Genomic DNA, 15613 nt, shown 5'->3' with positions numbered 1-15613 from the left:
CTCTGGAAAAGAGGTGCACCTCCTACAACTCACACCATGGTCATTTGAAGCTGATGTTTGGATGCCTTCTTTTAAGAGGGGGATAAACTCCAAAAACATGACTTTTTGGCCTTAGATAAAAGACAATAATGTAACCTTCTCAGGTGAGTGCAGGTAGACCTCACAACATATGGAAACTGCTTTCTAATTATCTCTAAGCTGTAAATGGAAACATCCAAAATTAACGTATCATCATATCATATCTTCTTTCTTTGTATGGAATAAATTTTTAAAAGAGGTTTCTGTGTCCTCAGTCCTGCCTCTCCCTATGCTATTCAATGAGCCCTGGTTTAGAGAGGCCTCCTCATCTCACTGGGACTAGTGTCTTTGAATTGGGTGAACTGGAAGATGTGGTGAGTTAAAAAGTTATCCTAATGAGTTACCTGTGACTTATCAACGCCAGAACCAACCGAAAGAAGAGAGACCAGCCAAATGATCAGATTTTGTGTTTAACAACATAAACATGGCCACCAATTTCAACTTGATTATGTAAAAAGAAGCCTTAGACATGACAGTGACAGATGGCGATTGGGACAAAGGCCATTCTGCAAAGCTCCAGTAAGAGATCATGCAAATCTGCCATTCTCTGCAGTGCTGGTTGTGTGTGTGCGTGTGAGGGCTGCAGTGTGTGTGCTAATCCCCACAACATCTGAGAGTGAGACCGCAAATGAAACATGTGTCCAAACCATGTGATGACATCCAGTTATCTATAGATTTATCTGTACACCATCAAACAAACATATAGACACTCACATATATAATTTTAAAGCATACACAAACTTTAACAGCCTAGGCCAGAAGTAACTGGTCAAAATCACATTGCAACCAAACCAAGTACTTGCATGAAGCCAAGTAGATTGCATTTGGGAGATCTTTGTTGTTGTACAGTCTACTTGTCTTAGTTTGATAAGAATTAAATAGAGTAATTATGCAGTTATGCTAGAGATTAACTCACAGCTAAATGCTTTGGAAGAAAAAAAATTATTACAAAAATTACTTACTTTGAAAAATGGTGACAAAAATAAGGCACATGAACCAGCCCGTAGCACCGCCTGGCTTCATTTTGTTCCAACCATCAAAGCCCTTCTCCAACACATTGGAGATGGGACTCTGAACCCAACACAGAGCTGTTAATCCGCGGGAAACTACAGGGGGCGTGGCTGTGTGGAGCAGCAGTTCACTTTGATATGTGATGTTCCAGTTCAGCACCGTGGAAAGCTCCCGAATTCCTATTCATGAAACCGGCCTTGTACGGAGCGTGATTTGTTTATTTGTATTTTTAGCCTTATTACCTCCGCCAAGGAGGTTATGTTTTTGCCGGCGTTTGTCTGTTTGTTTGTTTGTTTGTTTGTTTGTTTGTTTGTTTGTTTGTTGTTTGACTGTTAGCAACATAACTCAAAAAGTTATGGACCGATTTTGATGAAATTTTCAGGATTTGTTGGAAATGTGACAAGGAAGAACTGATTTCATTTTGGGGGTGATCCGGAAGAAATCCTGGATTCTGGATCACTTTGAAATTTTAGTTAACATTGTGGTAAATGGGGCCAAAAATTTTGTTTCTCAATATCTCGGTTAATTATTGACCAAACCCCATGAAATTTGACTCAGGGATGGACAATGGGATCCTCTTTCATATTCCAAATTGAAAGATACGAGACAAATATTTATGGAAAACACAATTAATATGAGTGGGACTGTAGTCCTTGGCGGAGGTCTGCGCTCTCTGAGTGCTTTTCTAGTTAATAAAATGTCTGTTAACTGTAGCCTACAACGTTTTTTCTTATTTTTTTTTTAAATGTATTTTTTACAGAGCAAAAAAGTACCTATAGATTTAACATAGAATATAAAATGCGCCGCTTTTGTCATATCGGCATACACTCTGTCATAAAGCAAGCTAAATTTAGGGACTGTAAATTTAAGGATGATGTAGGAGCGTGGCGACGTTTTTGCAAACCACATCAGTGGATACGGCACCATTTACGTCACCACGGTTTTCTTGATATTTTCTTCCGGTTGGTGATGGCCTATTGCGCGCCTCTCTGGTCCAGCTGATGCTGACGCGCGCACACAAAGGGCTGTTCCTGGCAGCGGCTTTGGACTGATGTTACAGAACGGCACGTGTATTATCGCGTATTAACGAGGAGGATAACGATGCCGAGAGGCAGCAGTTGATTTAAGGTAACGCACGTCCGCGTCCTCCTCTCTGTGCTCGGGGTTCATGGGCCTAATGCTTTTTCACGCCTGTGATGTTGTATAAAACACATGAGGGGGCTAATCACAGTACAGGCTATAGCTGTCACGCAACACCATGAGCAGTAGCCTAAACTGGTGAATATAACGACAGTAAAATCTGGTTGTTCCAGCTTCATCTTGTGGCTGCTTTGTCCTGCACAGAGCAGGAGCATTTGCATTTATTTTACTGTTCAACGTGAATTACAAGGTGCACAGAGCTTACCTGAGAGAATCCGTGTTGGAGAGATATAACTTCTCAACCACTGTCCACAAACTGGAATGTTTTACTGTGAGTTCTGTGTCAATTGACAAAAAGTATGTATGTAGGCCTAATTCAATTGTATGTAATGGCTGTCATGGGTGTCCAATTAGTCTGCCACAAGTCTGCCACACGTCTGACATAGTATATATAGGCTATTTCTACTTAGCTTTATATTCCGTTGGCTCTAACTAATTTGTTTTGTTGCATACACCAGGCCTGGTCCTTGTGCAGAAGATGTTGCAGGGACCCCATGCGGTGGGGCCTGACAGGCCGCTGTTGTTGCGGTTCTCCTTCAGGTCTTGTGTTGTGGGGACCCTGTGCCTGCCTCTGCTGGGATTGCTCTCTTGTGTCTTCATCTCCTCTGTGTATCACTTTGAGGACGCCACAGGAACACACTGCCACGTATGGATTTCATGTGTTTAGAGAAATCAGACTTTATGTCATCGTATTTACAGACCATTTGGTGGAATAATCAGGTTGTTTCATAGACCAGTGTCTATTTTTCAGGTTGCTAACTACCTGCCGTCCATAAGTGCCTCCATCAGCCTGAGTCCAGAGTGCCACATCTGGAGGGCCTGTATTGGGCTGCATTGGGCCCCCCGTGTCCTGGTGGAGTACAGTTACTCCAAACTGTACAGGGGCCGCTTTGGGGCCCGCTCTGTGGAGAGGTCCCTGAGTGCCCTGTGCCTTTTTTTCTCTGTGTGTGAGAACATGGGCCTGCTGCTGCTCACCTCTGTCTCCTCCACTGAGGCCTATGGTGAGCACTTTTCATAATTCCATATTGTAGTTATAAACTCACTGCTACTTCAATTTCTATCGACTGAACATGGTTTACTGTTCACAATAGTTCTGTTTTTTACCCTTAATCATAATAATAATTATCTGAAATCATAGATAAATATCTTCTATTATTTGTAATAATATAGGCTAATATAGGTTTGATCATCTTATCTTCTTACGTCATACACAATTCTGTCATTTTGCTCATTAATTTCTATGATTCAGTGTGTCCTTGGTGCTTTATATACTTGTGGATATGTATGGATATTTGTGGATATAAAAAAATACATGCAAAATACAATATTTTCTGCAGTTTTGCTGATACAAATTCAGCTCTGATGAGACATATGGTTATCCAGGGGTTTCAGAATTGTGACAAATTAGGACTATTGCTGTAGCAATTGCATTCAAAATACAGTATCCAATCTTTTGAATGGTGAGAATTGTTGCCTATCACAGAAAACTGAAACCCATCAGTACAACAATCAAATAGGCCATAGTCACAGTCTTAGTCTGACCTCCAAAGTGACTTTTTGCACACATACAAAAATATTCCAGACTCTAACCTGCTTTATCTTCTCTGTGCTCCTAGCCGTGCATAAGACTGGGTTCCTCCTGTTCATTGGCAGCTCTCTGGTCTACATGCTCATAACCTGCCGTTTGTGGAGTGCTATAAAGAAACAGTCCTTTAGCCCTGAGGTGAGCAAACTACACACTATCTACTCAATATAGTCATCTCTAAGTGCTGCTAATCTTCTCCGTGTTTCCAAGGATGCCAGGTCTCATTGCTGGAAGAAACGCCTGCTATTCGCCTGCTCCTTCTTCTGTGGTTTTGCCGGGTTCTTCTACTGGAAGCACAACATATACTGCCAATCTGGAGGTGAGGCTTGAGTTGAGTAAAAGAAACTTGAACATGGACTAGGAAAGTGGATTAAAACCTATTAGACAGTATGCTATAAGCCCCCATGTCAGGCAACATTTTTTTATAAGCAAGTTAGGGTTGGGTAATAAGAAAAAATACAAAAAACAAAAAACAAATCGTATTGTAGACATAGAACACACACACACTAAAGTTCCTCCAAAGTCTAAACTCTGCTCCAAGCCACATGTGTTTACTTACGGAGGATTAGCTGTAGACCTGATTGGATCGAGATAAAAATGTCATTACTTACAGCTAGTTTATATTTATTCTGCAAAGTAATAAAAAATATATTAATCTGAAATAATTCCAGGAAGCCGACACCCATACACACATAAATCTCCATACCCCTGGTTGAACATTGAACCATACCATCTGTCTTTTCTCAGCATACACAATGTTTGCTCTCTTCGAGTATCTCCTGGTCTTCTCCAACATGGCGTTCCACCTCACAGCAGTGTGGGACTTCAGAGGCCGGGATATAGTGATGGTCTCTTTGGAGGATAAACACTTCTGACTAGACTCAAACAGCACCAACCCTGGAGACGAGTCAGACACAGCAGCAGCGGCAGCACAGGAAGACTGGGACGGCCTGTTCCACATATTTCCATGAGGACAGTTGTAAAATGTACATGCACAAAGACACTGCCAATGCCGTGTGGTATAAAAGTAAAGTGTTTTTAAATGTTACTGTTCTCTTTTTATATTTGCATTTATCATATATATGTAGATGTATATGTAGATGTGTATGTAGACATAGACATATCTTATTGATCAACAGGGGAAACGAATTAGAAACAGTAGCTCCAATATTACAATATAATAGCAAAGAACAAAAAAAATTATAATACTTGAAATATACTGAAGATATTAAAAAATGCTAAATATTTAAAGCAGACAAAATAACAAAAGATATAGCCTACAGATTTGTAGGGGGGAAAAAATCTAGACAATATAAGAAGTGATTGAAGTGAAGAAGTGATGTCCTGTATCATTCTCTGTGGGGAGCTGTAGGAAGCTATAGGAAAATGTAATTTATTTATATTTTATTTCTCCTTTGTCTAGCCAGGAAGGTCCAAATGAGACACAATATCATTTCTTCCAGAGATACTGTGCCCTTGATTTGTTTTTGTTTTATTTAGGTTAACAAATCAGCATTTAATCGAGTCTGAAATCCCCTTATCCCTCCCCACGTGGTTCTCCAACATAACCTGCACTATCCAGTTATTTTTAAGGTTTTATTATAAAACCTTAGCAGTAACTTGGTCATTCCACCAGATGGCACTCTCAGGCAAAGGCTTCTGTACTTCAACTGTACTCTAGATGGCGACACTCGCAGAAAGAGAACGCACAGGTGCCAGCGCAGAAGAAGGCAGTCCCCAGTGCGCTCTCTGCTGCGGCTCTTTCGGATCTGGATCTACCTCTCACTGGAGCCACCGCATTCAGCTTTGGCGTCGATCTGTTTCGGCTTCAGGCGACCGCGCATCTGCGGCAATGTTAATCCAGAGCTGAGAGGGACTTCCCGGGCTCTACATGACAGGTACGTCCCCGCTAGAGCCAGCGGTGCCACGGCAGCGCAGCGTGATGGACACGTACCCAGACTTTCCTTCTCCCACTCGGCTGTCAGTCTATTTTGGAGATGTTTTTTTTCTAACGTTAAATCTTGGGAAGCTGTGAATCTTTTGTTTGTTTATTACGATTAAATAAACCCGACTCGTAGCCCTTTCGTTCCTCAGAAAGCCGACAACACACTTTTACGCATGTCGCATTCATTTCCTAGTTAGCCGAGATGTTTAGCAAGCTAGCAGGCTGTGGACAGGCATGGAGACGTCCTCAACAGCTGCCACTCGAGATAATGTCAATTTCTCCATGTGAAGGGAAATTCTGAGTGACAGTGCGTTTTATGTAAACTGTACTGGTCAAATGAAAGGGATGAGAGAGCTAGCGATAGTCATCCAGGAAGAGGACTTTGGCTCGGTTTATGTAACTGGCTGCTTCTGTCTTCCTTATGTCACTGTCCCTGGTTAAACTGTGTTGATGTCCCTACAGTTAAATGAACACCTTAATCAATCCGAGCTAAGATCCAATTCCTCTATCTGAGTGTTGTTCATAGTCTTAGGGAGGCATATCAGGTAAAGCTGTAAGTGTAAGTAGAATCGATGCTTTTCGTGCACTGTTTCCCTGCCCATTTCAACAATAGCCCTAAAGGACGACACTGGTTTTGGTTTTGTTGAGATATAATGCTCAGAGGTCTAGTTAAATGCTGATACTTCACCTGTCATCTTCTAGCTGTAGGCCAAGGCTTGTCTTAATAAAAGGGATTCGTTAGATGTTGTCCTAGAATGTAACAAAAAAAAAAAAAAAAAAAAAAAACAACAACAACAAATGTCTTAAAATCTTTTAATTCACACCATCATAATACTCCACCTCTGGATACTGAGGTTGTGTCTTTGAATAAGACCCTTTACCCACCTTGTACATAGTTGTGTGAATGAATAAGTGGATTCTTGTTGTAAAGCATTTTGAGTGCCCATCAGAAAATCACTATACTTACAGGTGTCTTGTTTAACTTTTCTGGTGGAGGGTCTGTCAAATGCTTTTCTTCCTGGTGATGTTATTGCTTTGTCTAGAATGTTTCACAGTTTGGTGTTAAACCTTTCTATCTTCATGGAGACCAAACCAGACCTAATTACAAGTCAGATCTGTGGAGAGGTAACCCTGCTCACTGTCAGAATGTCAGTTTTTTCCCAGGTGTTTGAGCTTTAAAATTACTTGTAATTTAATTCATGTAAGGTAGAGCTGTTTTATGTCATACTGTGGAACATTACAGGCAGAGCAATGACATATATTATTGAGATCTTTTTTCAGACCAAGAGTGTTTTCATATCTGACAGTTTCGACTACTCAAACTTTTGGTCTGAAAAAAGAACCCAATAACAAATTAAAGCCGCGCGCGGCGATGGTGGCCCTCGCCCTGGGCGCGCACCGCCCCCCCTGGCGAATGCCGGGGACTCGCGACCGCCCCGACACACATTATTCTAGAGGCAAAAGTGTAAAACTAGGGCATAGGTCTTACTGACTTTTATGATGAGGAGTACGTCAGTGAATGTTTTGGCAAAGTTTTACAAATGAATGTAAAACAAATTTTATGTCACACAATAATAAATTGTGTGCATTCATATAGGTGGCGCTGTATCCCTGATAACTGTATTTGACATATCAATGGAATAAGGGTCATGTAGTGTATAACTGATAGAAATGTCATCACAATCGGACAAAACATGTGCATATAATAATTTTTACAATATTTTTTGGAGGATTCTCTGTGCCCCTGCTGGCCAACCGTGAAAAATACACCATGACTGTAATAGACATTTTTGCTTATAATCATGCATAGAATTTAACCCCCGACTTTGGTCCAAGTCCGATAATGTTGACATTTCATGTCTAAGGTAGGGGGCGCTATACTGTTCACTTTTCATATGTTTTATAGTGTATTATATTCAGACCAATATCCCGCATTAGTGATTCAAATTTCAGCACAATCGAACTAAGCATGTCCCTGTAATAATTTTAAAAATATTTTTGGGGGGATTCTTTGCGCCCCTACTGGCAAACCGTGAAAAATGCATCATGTCCGTAGTAGACTTTTTTGCTTGCATTCATACATAGAAATTAATCCCCAAATTTGGTACAAATCCGATAATGTTGAAATTTCATGTCTATGGTAGGGGGCGCTATAGAGTTCATTTTTCATATGTTTTAAAGTGTATTATATTCAGGCCATGATCAGGCATTAGTGATTCAAATTTCAGCACGATCGGACTAAGCCTGTGTGTGTAATTATTTTTTAACTATTTTTTGGGGGAGTCTTTGCGCCCCTGCTGGCCAATAGTGGAAAATGCATCATGTCCGTAATAGACTTTTTTGCTTGTAATCATACATAGAATTTATGCCCCGAATTTGGTACTAATCCGATAATGTTGACGTTTCACGTCTATGCTAGGGGGCGCTATAGAGTTCACTTTTATTAAATTTCATATTTCATTACATTCATACCAGCATCACGCAATTGTGATTTGAATTTGAGTTCTCTAGGACAATGCCTGTGGCCGTGACAGGTCACCAAAGAAACAGGAAATGAAGGCATTTTTCGGCGGCGTGCTACGGGCAAACCGTAAGGAGTATCCCCAAAAAAGTTGAAAATTTCTGTGAGTTTATGTCTGTAGATGTGACATGTCAAATCTGAGCTCATTTGGACCAAACCCCGGGGACTTGAATCTTTTTGTAGACCCCCAAGTCAAAACGGCGGCGAATGTTTGATCCAATATGGCCGACTTCCTGTTCGTCATAGGGGTGCAGAATGATTGACTTTTTTGCTTGTAATCATGCGTAGAATTTAATCCCCAAATTTGGTGCTAATCTGATAATGTTGACATTTCATGTCAATGGTAGGGGGCGCTATAGTGTTCGCAGTTCATATGTTTTATAGTGTATTATATTCAGGCTGAGATCACACATTAGTGATTCAAATTTCAGCACGATCCGATTAAACATGGGCATGTAATCATTTTTTAACTATTTTTGGGGGAGTCTTTGCGCCCCTGCTGGCCAGAAAAAACAGGAACTGAAGGCGTTATTCGCCGGCGTGCTACGGGCGAACCGTAAGGAGTATCCCAAAAACATGGAAGATTTGAGTGAAGCTATGTCTGTACAGAGGAAATATACCCTTGACCTTAAACCATGACCTTAAACTAAAGAACTGTGGTCTTCGTGTGATAAAGAGTAGAGGGGTGTGCAAAAATATTGAAATATCGATATATCGTATCGTTTAATGTGATGACACAGTATCGATATTGTGGGCTGCTCTATCGATATATCACCAAGAGTATTTTTGGTTTATTTTACTAAATGATTTTGTTACAGCTACAGTTTCGTTGTTTGTTTAGTGGAAGGAAACTCGTTTGACATTTTCGCTGTTTTGAGGATTAAAATGTTTGTGTTTCATATGAACTTTGCACAAGAAGTGGTTTAACAAAGATTTTCCATGATTTAGCCTTTATTTTTTACTGAACCGTATCGAATCGAAAGCGCACTGTATCGAGGTTTGTCTCATATCAGTGACTTCTTAACAACACTCGGCCTCAGTCAACAGGGAAACGTGGCTCTTGCCCCGTCTGGGAGTATGACATCATCACATTCTAGAACCTGAAAACCTCCCAGTTCCATCAGGTTCACGGCGCCGATGACATCATACATGTAAAGTTCCATAAAGCCTTGTTACCATGGCAACTCCGGAACTCAAAGCTAAACTTCAAAGCTTTGTGGGCTTTAACTCAAAGCTTTGTTTGGCCTCGGGGAGATTATCAGAGTAGGCAAATCGCAAATCACAAATCGAAAATCACATATCGCTTAACGGAAAAGGCACATTTAGCTGAGCTTGACACAGAGCAAATCGTACAAAGATTTCAAACAGTAGACTTCACAGAGGAGACTTTACAGAGTAGATTTCACAGAGTAGGTCGCACTTTTTATCTGCGTAACAGTAAGTACAGCAACACTTACAAAACAACTCAATTATAAAACAAAAATGGCCAGAAATAACAGAAGAAATATACCCTTGACCTTAAACCATGACCTTAAACTAAAGAACTGTGGTCTTCGTTTGATAAAGAGTAGAGGGGTGTGCAAAAATATTGAAATATCGATATATCGTATCGTTTAATGTGATGACACAGTATCGATATTGTGGGCTGCTCTATCGATATATCACCAAGAGTATTTTTGGTTTATTTTACTAAATGATTTTGTTACAGCTACAGTTTCGTTGTTTGTTTAGTGGAAGGAAACCCGTTTGACATTTTCGCTGTTTTGAGGATTAAAATGTTTGTGTTTCATATGAACTTTGCACAAGAAGTGGTTTAACAAAGATTTTCCATGATTTAGCCTTTATTTTTTACTGAACCGTATCGAATCGAAAGCGCACTGTATCGAGGTTTGTCTCATATCAGTGGCTTCTTAACAACACTCGGCCTCAGTCAACAGGGAAACGTGGCTCTTGCCCCGTCTGGGAGTATGACATCATCACATTCTAGAACCTGAAAACCTCCCAGTTCCATCAGGTTCACGGCGCCGATGACATCATACATGTAAAGTTCCATAAAGCCTTGTTACCATGGCAACTCCGGAACTCAAAGCTAAACTTCAAAGCTTCAAAGCTGGTCCAGTAACAAATATACGGACAATATAGTCACTTTACAATAGGCCAATAGAAAACAGTCTGTTTATGTGCGGGAGCTACAGCAGCTAATTGCTAACAAAACCTAAACTAGCTTCAAAGTCGATGTATTTCCAACACTCACCGCTCACACAGGCTCCTCTTCACATCACAAGTCTGCACTAATAAATGTCCTTTTAATCCAGACTCAAACCGATTGTTCGAAAAAGAATATAATCTCAGTGTTGCGCACGGCTGCGGGTGTAAACAAACACACGCGAGTGAAGTGACGTCACTCTGGTGGTGTGTTCAGGGACAGTACGGACACAGACACAGACAAATTACACCGTAGATAAATACTGATGCGGAGCCACATATTAGGACATTTATCTGTCTGTAAATTGGATTAAATGAACATAATGTAGAGAGTCTAAGCTTTATAACGAGATATAACATGCCCACGTGAAATATCGGCCCATATCAGCAAGCATATCGGCCGATAGCCGATATGTCTCCAGGTGCCCATATTGGCCGATAATATCGGCCAGCCGATATATCGGTCGGGCTCTATGACATATCCATAGAAACAAGCAGGTGACAGACTCGCCACCAGAAAAGTTACGCACTGCACCTTTTAAAGTATAAACAGTATAGTATAGATTAGCTTGACCTGAGAATGAAGCTTCTTTAATCATTATTCACTGTGAATATGGATACATTTCTAGTTGGTTGAAAGAACTAACCATCCCATTTGCCTGTCCTCCCCAGCGTACACCAGTCATGGAGTTGAACAGATTAGTGACCTTGTGGATACTCTGCTTGTGTCTGGTCTGCGAGAGCTGGAGCGACAAAGCTCCGCCCCCTGCCCCCACAGCGGACAGTCCAGCGGCCGATAGTGTGCCGGGTGAGTAAGCACTGACACAGTTCATACATGTGCTTTTACTGTGGGCCTTTGTGGGCTGTGCTGCTCTGACTGACAGTGAGAGTGTTACTTTGCATGCCATATCTTTGTAATTGTGCAGGTACTAAATGTAGCCCAGCTCAGAATAGTCAAACAGGAATTCTCCACTAAGCCTGTACACTAGTGCAGCCAAAGCTATATTTTGAAAGTTGGAAGTTGGTGGCGTATATCAGTGTTTCCCAACCAGAGGTCCGGAAACCCCTAGGGATCCGCAAGAACTTACTACAGATTTTAAAAGAAGTATGCATATTTAAGAGTAATTTGTGAGGATTCTAGACGTCAGTATCATTTAAACAAGAAAAAAATGACAATATACTACTAGTAAACATTTGCCTGGTACTCAAGTTAAGGGATACTGAGATTGTGAGACAAATCTTGTGCTTGAACAAAAATTATTATGAAACACTGGTATACATGGACAAAGGGCAGTTTTACTAAAAAGAGGATGTTACTTTTACTACTTCTCTTTTTAAGATAGTGCACAGTGACCAGTTGACAGTTTTCCCCTTAACAAGCACATTCAAGGCCTGTTCACATTTTCATTTCACCACTGTGCAATTTATGCAAATTATTGTTGCTGTAGTGCAAGGCCTTGCAAATATATTGACAGACTTTTGACAGAAAGAATGCAAAATTATTGTCACTATCTGTGATAAGTAAAGCTGCCATCAGTCATACTTATTACCATAACATCGGCAACAGGGTTGCAAGTTTAATCACAACTTAATGCAGTTAGCTAATGGCAAAGGCTGAAGTACCATAATTTCCTCCACAAGCAACAAAATATATACATTTTTTATTCTGATTTGAAAGTTTCTAGCCCTGTAGTTTAGGTCTGTTTCTGTTTCTTTTATTAGTTTGTCGGTTCCTTTTTCTATTAATTAATGAATTAATCACACACACGATAATCACATTAATTCTTGTGGATGTGTTTAAAATTAGAGGTATTGGTTGGCCGATATTTGTGCTTTTTAATGTGTCGGCTATGGGCCCAAAATCTCCAGCACCAGCCAATATTTAGTTTCGCCCCGCTGCCTAAAGAATTCACTTAAAGCTTTGTTTGAACATTTTAGTGAGAAGAGATAACAGCCTGAAGCATAACACACAGCGCTCTTATAGATTTATGGTTAAAAAACACAGCTGTGTGTGAGTTTGTTGTACATTTTAATTGCAGAGCTTGTTGGTCGTCAGTTTCTCCCTCGTTCAATCAGCATTAGCCATGAAAAAAGAAAAAAAAAAATCACATCAGGCAATCTTTATTTAAAATGTGAACTTTGAATCCTTTTATTACAGCATAGCTCAAGTACTTGTGTGTGTCATTCCTACAATATGAAAAAAGCCCAAAAGTGAGCAGTGTCATTAATGGACTCCATAAATGACTATGTTAATAATAACATGACGGACCTTACCCCTGGCTTCGTAGCCCCTCTCTCTCCCACAGTGGTTCCCTTTGATTTCCGTTGAATGTTCTGTTAAAACTTACATATAATTTATAATTTTAATGTCTTGTTTGAGTGAAATATAGTCGTAATGCAGTCCCATTGTGCAGTGGAGCCACACATGTATGACAAATGGAAACTTTTTTCTTTTTTTTTAATGCCTATTTATTGTTCAGGTTATTTTTAGACCAGAGGGGGAAATTCTGAATAAACTATGATACCCACACACTAATGAAAAAAGAAAATACTACTTACATACTACATTTCAGAACTAGTATGCAAATTAAGAGATCTAAAGATAGCAATGTATGTTTGCACTATTTCTGGCCAGTGTTGGTGATTGAGTTCTAGTTAAATCTTAGTTAACAACTTCTTATGGAACTGTGCACTTAGTTTAAAAGTCCTCTATTTCACAAAATTGACTCTTGTGTGGTTAAACCGTGTTATAATATGCAGTGTTTCTGAAAAAAATAGAAGAGACTATGGTGGTCCTCCTTAGTCTAATTTTTGTCCCCATGGTCTAAAATTAATCAGAACAAAAAAAAAAAACTGGTGAAAATAATTATACTTTATATGTCTAGTATTGTCTTAAATATACAGAAGTAAATATTTTTTATTTTATCTTATCTTGTCCAGATATGCAGTGTTTGCGTTTTAAACAAGTATGAATGAAACAAAATACAACTTATGTTTTTGATCGATAAACATGATAACATTGATTAGAAAATAGCCTAATATGGGCCCTTTAACATAGTCTATGGCCTGCCTAATATTCAGTTTGCAGAGTCATTAAAAAAACGCCACAGAATGCAGGGGTCAAAGCTTTGCAGTGGTTTGAGATGACACTGCAGAAAGGGATTTGCCACTAGATAGAAAAACAGTGTTGTGAAGTAGCCTATGTAGACACAGGCTTGCGTACAGAGAATGAGTTGCTCAACCCGTTTAAAACTTGGCTAAATGATGTGTAAATATGCTATCTGCTATTTGTGGAGGTTTGCAAGCCAAATGAGTGGGAAGACATTTTGAAAGCTAACTGTTCCTTTGTGTGAGAGGCAACGCTGCTGCCTTTTTGGTATGTGGCTTGGTAGGTTTCCCTGTGCACTGTGCAAGTATTTGGTTCAAAAATTAACCGATCTCCCACCCCTTCACTTCTGTTAGAGCATTGAGTGGGGTAGTTTCAGCATGTGTAACAAGAAGAACCAGTACACAGATACAGGGCGATTTCTATGTCTCAAATAAAGTTCATTCACATCTAATCTAAAGGCCTGCCCTAACATGTAACTCTGCTGTAAGAAGACTGTTGCTATTAAAAAAAAAGACTGAGCTTGAAGTGTTGTCATGATACAAAAATGTCAATACTAGGAAATACTCTTTATACGCAGTACTGATTCTGATACGGCAATGACAATTAAAAACACTCTTTCTTTAGACAGCAGAATTTGATTATCAGCATTAAATAATAGTACTTTGTGTTATCTTACCATGTGGCCGTCTGTGTAATCTCCCCTAGTCTATGTGTTCTTGTACTTGTTCTGATCTATGGGCGTATATTAGTGTATGTGGTGTTATACTTGTTTTGATACAGCTCAAGATCATCCTAAAGCCATTCAGGAAACGTTCATGGCTGCGTGATTTCGTTTTTACTCAAATGAGTATCTAGTTTTGATACTAGTTTTAGTATCTGATTTGTAAATGCTTTTAACAACCCTAGCTTGAACTAAAACGTTGTCCTTTTCTCTATCAAAAGGCTATCACCAACGTGCTCACAGGACTGAAAAAATCATGACTAAATTCAGAAATGTTAGTTGTTCTCTGTTCTCTGGTTCTACAACAGTTCTGTGCAAACATTGAGAGTGCATGCATGAGCATTACACAGCAGAAGACTGGAGACACATGCTTCAATAAAATTGGTGGTTAGGTTTTTACTTTAAAAGGCTTAAACAAGAAGCAGCTCTGAACTCTCATACTCTTTTTGATGAACTGTGTTCCTTCTTCACTGAATGTTGCAATAGTTTCTCTCAAAGCAAATACTAAAACTTGATCTGTGGAATGGCCTTGGTTATGGCTTCAGGCCAGTTCACATTTGGATGACAGAATCGTGAATCGATCCCAGTGTTACTCATACTCATAGGCACTACAAACATTTACTGTACACTATGTCACTTTTTTCTGGTGGGGTCACGCCTTGTCTCCATAGAGATGTTATTGCTGAAATGGTCCACTCCATATACAGATGTTTATATTTCTAAAATAACTGGAACAGACTCTAAACACACATTTTGGATTATTAAATATTTTAATAGCTTAAATATTATTGAAATGGGGTTAAAACAATTGAATTCCATTTAAGAAAAGTCTAAACAATTTAAAACTTGGCTTTGATAGAAATTTCATCACACAGAGCATTGGCTTACTCTAACATCTCACTGAAGACTGTTTTATTAAGCTAAAAAAACCTGCTCCAGCAACAGGTAATTAAAAGCTCATCACCATCACAAGTTCAATAAGCATACAGAACTCCATCAGATAAGTAATAGTGCAGAGTATTGTTGTGGTTGCATGGGTTTCTAGGAAGTATTAAGTACAAAAGTTAGAAAAGCCTCAGTGGTGGCCATTGTACAAATATGAATATCTTTTAGATTCTCCAGAGACGCCTTGGGGTTTGTCTGTCTAATCATTGTTGACGGTCTCTGAAGTTAGTTTGCACAGTTCTTTGCTCTTTTTAAACTCTGCATCACGTGACCCTCCACATGGCTCCAGTTAC

General features: G+C 39.7%; 2 protein-coding genes across 4 annotated transcripts in view; both read left to right on the top strand.

The window, feature by feature from the left end:
* Nucleotides 1–2758: 2758 nt before the first annotated feature.
* On the top strand, nucleotides 2759–4749 carry LOC110174482 (post-GPI attachment to proteins factor 2-like). The gene is made up of 5 exons (XM_020940584.2): nucleotides 2759–2935; nucleotides 3041–3290; nucleotides 3906–4012; nucleotides 4085–4193; nucleotides 4622–4749. Exons 1-5 carry the CDS (start codon nucleotides 2768–2770, stop codon nucleotides 4747–4749), a joined length of 762 nt encoding a protein of 253 aa, XP_020796243.1. The 5' UTR covers nucleotides 2759–2767.
* Nucleotides 4750–5582: 833 nt separating this feature from the next.
* Nucleotides 5583–15613, top strand: part of stim1a (stromal interaction molecule 1a) — a 41976-nt gene continuing 31945 nt past the window's right edge. For all 3 annotated transcript variants that reach the window (XM_055147682.1, XM_055147680.1, XM_055147681.1), the window contains exons 1-2: nucleotides 5583–5772; nucleotides 11218–11353. In XM_055147682.1, the coding sequence (XP_055003657.1) occupies nucleotides 11230–11353 (124 nt within the window). In that variant the 5' untranslated portion in view covers nucleotides 5583–5772; nucleotides 11218–11229. The remainder of the gene's footprint in view (nucleotides 5773–11217; nucleotides 11354–15613) is intronic.

Source organism: Boleophthalmus pectinirostris, unplaced genomic scaffold (genome assembly GCF_026225935.1).
Source record: "Boleophthalmus pectinirostris isolate CB_2022bp ecotype Guang Dong unplaced genomic scaffold, ASM2622593v1 HiC_scaffold_9, whole genome shotgun sequence".
In the NCBI taxonomy this organism is placed as follows: domain Eukaryota; kingdom Metazoa; phylum Chordata; class Actinopteri; order Gobiiformes; family Gobiidae; genus Boleophthalmus; species Boleophthalmus pectinirostris.
The sequence above is the reverse complement of the archived record's forward strand: the minus strand, read 5'-3'. Positions and strand labels throughout refer to the sequence as shown.